This window comes from Heterocephalus glaber, unplaced genomic scaffold, assembly GCF_053883595.1.
Source record: "Heterocephalus glaber isolate CG9 unplaced genomic scaffold, H.glaber_assembly_v1.0 deba00000122, whole genome shotgun sequence".
Classification (NCBI taxonomy): Eukaryota; Metazoa; Chordata; class Mammalia; order Rodentia; family Bathyergidae; genus Heterocephalus; species Heterocephalus glaber.
The window spans coordinates 47165108-47172159 of NW_028258138.1; the positions used below are offsets into that span (position 1 = coordinate 47165108).

The window sequence follows — 7052 nt, forward strand, 5'->3', positions numbered from 1 at the left end:
AAGTATATTCCCTGGATAGGCAGGACTTGGCATCACTGTTAAAAATGCTCCATGCCAAGCCCACTATAGAGAAAAAGTGTTTTAACTAAAACTCGGGTGGTTCATATGCAAACTAACATTTCAAGAGCACTGTCTGAAACATCTCTTTATTCCTGAAGTGAAGAATGAATTCCATAAATTTAGTTGGGGTCAAGAGACTGTGTGGAGCCAAAAATAAAAGTGACAAATAACAGGCCATTTTTATCCTCATCCTTTCCCTTTTTATCTCTGTGATTGACCCAACCTTTAAATCCCTAGCTCTTTCACTTAGGATGTGCTTTCATTTACCAGGCTGCCTCACACCTCACTGCCTCTTAAAGAGACTTTTGGAGGCCTGTTGTTTCTACTTCAGTCCAGCCAGACATAGGTTAATCCAAACTAGAGATCCACCATCGCTTCTCAGCCTTATGGCTATGATCAAGTGCAAACTAGAGATCCACCAGATTTATGAAAAATTTTATGCAGTATTTTAAGTTAAATTATGATTTTATTTCATCAACATTAATTCAGCATATAGTATCTACATATACCCCATTAGAGCTTTAGGAATACCAGTATCAGTAAGACAATTCCTGCTCCCCAAAGAGGCAAGGAACATTTACGGACCTCTGGGAGATGTTTGAGGAAGAAGCAAAAATATTGCCAGGTGGAGCAGTCTGACCATAATTTAAGGGAACCAACCACCTCCTGTTATTTTTAAAGCCTGCGTGCCATCTCCAGGTGGAATGCTTCTTCCATTTCCAATTTCCTACATTCTTGCCTGCCTCCCAAGGGCAATTTTTTAAAATGCCAATTCATCAATGAAACCTGCCCTAATTCCCTCAGCTAAAATGATTTTGATACTTCACAACTCCATTGAAACCTCCCATAAGATCAATTGTGTGTATTGAGGTTTTACAGAGGGGTTATGGATCCTTTAAAAAGAGAGATAGTAATTTAGCCAGACTTTTCAGATTCAACATGTGTTCTAACATGGTTTGCATAACAATTTTTAAGAATGGGAAAAATTAAATATAATTCATCCAGTCAGTTAATACTTTACTATATTAAGGAAGTATATCATAGTGCTTTCAAATCATAGTCAGAAAAAAGAGAATACAGAATATTGAGTAGGATAATTAGAAAGATTAAGCCCCTCCTCCCCCTTTAAAAAATCAGTTTTCTCTGGTATGATTGTTTCTTTCATTCAAAAACAAGGTTCTTAGTGATAGATTAATAGCTGTTAATTTCAGCTGGATTGAATTTCATCTGGCTGTAGGAAGTGGGCTGCCTATCTGCTTGTTAGTATTTAAGAAATCCTCTAGGTCAGCTGGTGGCACATTTTATGTCTGGATTTCCCTAAGGTGAAATGGCATATCAGAGCCCCAACCCCTTTCCTGAAGAATGTGCAAATGGTATTAACCGTGTAGCAGCTTACCAGATGTATATCAGTGATGTGTATTTAACTCTGGTTAGTATGGGCTTTTGAGCAACGTTCAGGGAGGTTTAGCTTTCACCTGGGTGATGCTACATTTGCTATTTCCTTAGAAATGGTTTTGACTACATTTGTGGTCTGTTTAAAGTTGTAAGAACAACTCTGTGACTAAGTATTGCCAATCTTGGCATAAGGATTTAGAATTGTGGTTTCAACTCTGAGCTATGATAAAGAGATACACTTTTTCCTGTGGCTTATAAAAATTCTTGGCATATCAAAGAGTGGTGGCAGACAGACAAATGTAAACCTATATGCTATTTCATAATTAATGTAAATATGTTAGAATTAATGAAATAGATTGACTTTAAAATATCAGTTATTTCATGCTGGACTTCTCTCATGGATCTACACAATTAATGGATAATAGTGCTAGCAAGTAGGTTATCAAACTTGGTCCTTACAAGGCCATCATTTGGAAAAATTAGTCACTAGCATCCTGGATCTGAGTGGCTGATATTTGAGGTAGGTGAGGTAGTCTGAGTTCAGGAAGACAGCCAGAGCTTCCTGAAGGTCAAGAGCTCCCAAGAATAACCCATGAAGGTTACTTTCTGGACAGCCACTGAGTTAGCAAAGTAAGTCTTCGAAGGGTTCCCAGGTTAAAATTTGCCTTCTCTTAATCCCAGTTTCCCTCCCATTGTCACTTCTCTCAGGCCTACAGCTTCACTGAACCAAAGGTTATGCCTGCTTTTGCTGTGTTCTTGGAGCATATGTCAGCGGTGAAGTGGGAGCAAGCAAAGGAGTTCCTAAGGTTTCTAAGGAGACGTAATTGTATTAACAGTGTTCCCTTTATTCAGGTGACTATAATTTTACTACAATCTTTATTAGGCCATTTTCAGGTCTACAAAATAATTAGTTCCTGCCTAAGTTGTTAGGATACACATGGTCGTAAGTGGGCTTCTTATAATTGAGTTTTAGAGGAAGCAAATATCAACATGTGTTTGGGTAAATTTAGACACCAAATACTTATTTGGCCCTTCTCAATGAACTAAACTGGATGTATCCTCTGAATCAGCAGTACTAATACATGGGGATGAGGAGAAATGTACATTTATCGATTCCACTCCAGTGCTGTTGAATCAGAATCTCTGTGGGTGGAGCCCAAGGATGTGTAATAACAAGCTCTAATGTTTATAGTTTGAGAAGAAATACAAGCATGACCTCTTCCCAGAGCCATTAGCATCTTATTTCCAATCACCGATCAGGTTCAGGTTCATGTATTTAATATTCCTTTCCCTGCAAGGTCAAAATGTTTTTTCTGCAGTAGACTTTCCAAAAAACAATCTGATCCTAATGGGTATTACATTGTTGTGCCCAGTGAGAAAGAACCAACCACAGACCAATATTAAATCCACACAGGAGTTTATTACCAGCCGGGACCCAAGCTGAGCATCGGGCTCGAGCCCTGACTGGGGGGAGACAAACATGTTTTATACACCTTTGAGGCCAACAGTTTCTAGGCCCCCCTATGGGATAGAACTAGTAAAGCAAGCAAAAGGTACAGAAGCGGAACGTCCTGCTGTTAGAACATTTGTAAAACAATAGTTAATTAATTGTTGTTTCTAAGAGACTCTCTAAGGGGAGGAGGTTTCTAAGCTTCCTCCTTCTGAGTTCATCTAAAGGGCAGGCAGGTGGGTCAAGCAGCAATATGGAGTCTGTCTTGCTAACTAGGGTCCTTCAACATCACTGCTTATACCGCTTCAACAAAAAAACATATTTTTTTTAAGCTTCAGTTTTATGAATAGATGTAAATGCCTGCTAATGACTAAATTAAGCCAGCATCCTTAAGGAAAGATCATATACATAGCTGTGTTATATATACTCTTGAGAACCTTGTTTTGTAGCACCTTAAAATCATCTGGAGATATTCTCAATTCCTGATACCCACACGCCACCCTACATTAATTAATTCAGAGCGTCTACAGTGGACTCAAGACTCAGTGTTTAAGATTCTTAGCTGATCACATTGCGCTGCAATATTTAGAAATAATTATACTGTGCAAACCTAGTCTTCGTCCCACTTGAGAAGCAAAAAGTAACAATTTTGTGAAAGAGATAGGAAATTGTCTTTCTTGTTCTTCTTCAACAGAGGGCCAACATAGGTCCCCTAGAAACTCCAGAAAAAGCCCTACCAGATGTTGTGAATCTAGAAGAAGAGTTAACTAGGATCATGGAAGACCTGAAAACCTCAGCTTCTCGGGCTCGTGAAACTCGTGTAAGTAATAAACAGGTATTGACAAGCAGTGTAATGTTTCACCGTTATGACCTGCTTCTGGGAAATAGGCCCAAGACAGTGGGTCACCCAATATATGCTAATTTCTCACCAAGCAAGTACAACAAGTTATTTCTAGCAGTGAATTGAACACAGGGGTTGAGGGTTTTGGTAAGGATACATTCAACTCAAGAAAGGATAGAAAAGCCTTTCTAGGAATAATGTACTCTGGAAGACTGAACAGAATAAATGTTCTGTTGCTGGCTTCAACGTCTTCTTGACCAGAAAAGTTTAAGCTTGTTAAGCACTCGAATCACTTGGAGAGCTTACTAACACAAACTGCTTGGATCCAACCACAAAAGTTATGATTTGGTTGTTTGTTTAGGGATCCAAAATTTGCCCTTTTAACAAGTTCCAATATACTGATACTGCTAACTGGTAGCACAGTTTGAGATTCACTGTCCTAGATATGACAGTAGATATGCATGGTCACCTACTATCCCAGACTGCTGTGCAGCCTTCCTGGTTGTTAGTCAACACTCCAGCTCAAAGTGGTAACTACCTTTGCAACAGTTCACTAACTTCTCAGGAAGTCAAAGTGGATAAAATACCTTAGTACAAAGGTTCTCAACTCTATTTGATAGACATTAGACTCTCCAAGGATCTCTGAAGAGATATAAATACTAAGGCCTATGCCAGATCACTTATAGCTAAATCTTTTAAAATTTTGTATGGTAGCTCCACATATGATTAAAGGAGACAGGTTTCAAAATCAATGCAGTAGTAGCTTGCTTCTTAAAGTAATCTATACTTTTGATGAGATACTCTAACATTCATTGCAAGTAAGGCCTATACTTCACCTAGATGTCTTTAATGCCTTTGATCAGAACTCTTGAAACCTCAGTGTGCACATGGATCATCCCTAGTCCCTTTTTAAATGGAGATACTGATTTAGTAAGTCTACAATAGAACTTTTGAAATTTTATATTTTTAACATGGTCCAGGGACTGCTAGTCCAGGCACTGCTAGTCCAGGCAATGGCTACAGTTCGAGTAGTTCACCTCTCAATACATACCTGTTCCTTAATATGGAACCTTTCTTGCTTTCTTCCTATAGCTTGTAAAATTTACTAAGGATCTCTTGGTTAAACAGAATAAGCACCGAAGGTTTTTGGAACAGGAAATTTTGGATTACAGAAGATTAGAAGAATATAGGCAGCAAAGAAGACTGTCTGAAAATCCTGCTGGGGCATCTGTATCTGGTGAAGACACAACCTCTGGGGGCAGCACAGCAAATCTCAGTGCAGTCTAACTCAAAGTTGGCTATATAATAGTCTTGATCTCTCCATTTGCCTGAAGGCTGCTTCCTTTTCTATTTTCCTAATTTTCATTGTCATGCATAGAAATAAATATGTGTTGCATTATAATTATGTGCAAAGAGGTTTTTGTAAGAGAATGTTTATTTCCACCAATGTGGGATTGATGAGAGACCCCTGAGGAACAGTGGGTACATTAGACATAAATGAATAAACAAAAATTTCCCTCCTTTGTTTCTAAAACTCAGGTGACAGTCAAGATTTGGTAAATTCAACCTGGACAAATGAATACAGTATAAACTAAGTTGCAAAACATTAAATCTAATTGTTCTTTCCTCATTTGTTTATGACAGCTTATAGAGTAATGGAGTTTTCTTTAATTTAAATGCAAAGCAAAGTTAGAAAACAAGGGTTCTTGATATAAAAATGTGACCTTCCCTTGAAAGATGCAAAGTGGATGAGGAGCTGCAACCGACATGCCCTTTCATGGTCCTAGGTAGATGTAAGTAGACAACAGGCTTTTACATAGAGGGAATTAATGCACTGAAACTCAGTGGATGGGTTCTCCTAATTCTACTAGGAGCTAATCAGCAAATACTTAATTAAATTACTTCTACAGCAAACACTGAGTAAGTTTAGACTAGATTTTTCAGGGTACCATTTGGGAAGAAAAAGAGGGCTCTATTGGATTGTATGTGGTTTCAAAACTTACTAGCTTCACAACCATGAGTGGTTTTTCAGTCTTTATTACCCCAGTTTAATATTCTATAAAATGAGGTTTATAGTACAAGAACAATAGAATTAAATGATTTATTGCATGTAAGTTATCTAGAGAAGCACCCACTCATATTATGTGTTCTTTTTATTTATATAATAGTGTCACTTCTTAATCTCGATGATAGAAAACATTCCAATAGGAAAATATCCACTGAATTTGAGGCACAATATCATTAATTTTAACACCTTTAGATACAAATGAGAATCTTGTTTGAAAGAAGACAAGTGGTTGTAAGAAAGAACCTGTTAATCATATTGGAAAAATCTGAAGTTAATAAATAAACTGAATATTCAAATGAAAACAGCTCATTGAATAAGCAACACAGAAATATTGTCAGAATTTCTTACCCAAAGGAGTAAAGAAATGCTATTTAAAATGTTAAGAAATGTAGTTCCAGCAAGAAAAGTGAATTTGGGCTCCAGGGAATAACAGAAATTGAAAGGAAAATTAGACCTACTATGAAATTTTAGAGCACTGAGAATATAAAAGTTCCCCTCAGAAGATACTACTTACAAAAAAAAAAAAAAATGTAAAACCAACAGAATAACAGCTTTCATCTCAAACCTAGATATAAAAAAAGAAAATGAAGAAACATCTTTCAAATTTTGAGGGCAAATACCAATAACAGACTGAAAGAACAAAACCTATTCAAACATGGTATACAATGACTAAGAAAGTTTATAGGAGTTGGAGTGTAACACAATGGCCCAGCACACCCATTAGGTTCAATCTCTCGCACCAAAAAAATTCCTTACACTATATAACCTACCAAAGGCATTCACTATGAATAATATCACTGATTTGGGAGCAACATATAAGGGCATGGTCTTCTATAGTCAGCTCCAACGTAGCCTGGCTGATATTAACTGACATTTCATTGTACTTTCTTGTTTTTGTTTTTGTTTTTTCGGTACCGGGGATTGAATTCGGGTCCTTGCGCTTGCGCAGCAGGTGGCAAAACCACTGAGCTAAATCCCCGGCCCCCTTTCATTGTACTTTCTGCTTTGGTAATTCTAATGAGGAAGAGTACAAACCCAGGAAACAGTAAATCAAGTGATGAACTTCATTTCCCTATTCATACCTTCTCTGTAAATCATCCTTCCTGAGAATCATTGCCATCGCGAGCTTCTTTCACCATTAGACAATTACAAGTGTTCCTTGTTTAATGCCCTAATTCAGTTTCTGTGATTAGATTGTTAACTGAATTGTCTTTAAATGTGAAATTCATATAATATGT

At 37.4% G+C, this 7052-nt stretch overlaps 1 protein-coding gene across 1 annotated transcript; it reads left to right on the top strand.

The window, feature by feature from the left end:
* The first annotated feature begins 1371 nt into the window (after window positions 1-1371).
* On the top strand, window positions 1372-5425 carry LOC101704033 (ferritin light chain, oocyte isoform-like). The gene is made up of 4 exons (XM_004858006.3): window positions 1372-1489; window positions 2164-2307; window positions 3600-3725; window positions 4839-5425. Exons 1-4 carry the CDS (start codon window positions 1388-1390, stop codon window positions 5031-5033), a joined length of 567 nt encoding a protein of 188 aa, XP_004858063.1. The 5' UTR covers window positions 1372-1387; the 3' UTR covers window positions 5034-5425.
* The last annotated feature ends 1627 nt before the right edge of the window (window positions 5426-7052 follow it).

What these genes read in the sequence shown, in the direction of transcription:
- LOC101704033 (XM_004858006.3), top strand. Translation starts at nt 1,388, where the DNA reads ATGGCATATCAGAGCCCCAACCCCTTTCCTGAAGAATGTGCAAATGGT. An exon ending in ACAGTGTTCCCTTTATTCAG is followed by an intron (nt 2,308 to 3,599) that starts GTGACTATAATT and finishes CTTCTTCAACAG; the next exon opens with AGGGCCAACATAGGTCCCCT. An exon ending in CTCGGGCTCGTGAAACTCGT is followed by an intron (nt 3,726 to 4,838) that starts GTAAGTAATAAA and finishes TTCTTCCTATAG; the next exon opens with CTTGTAAAATTTACTAAGGA.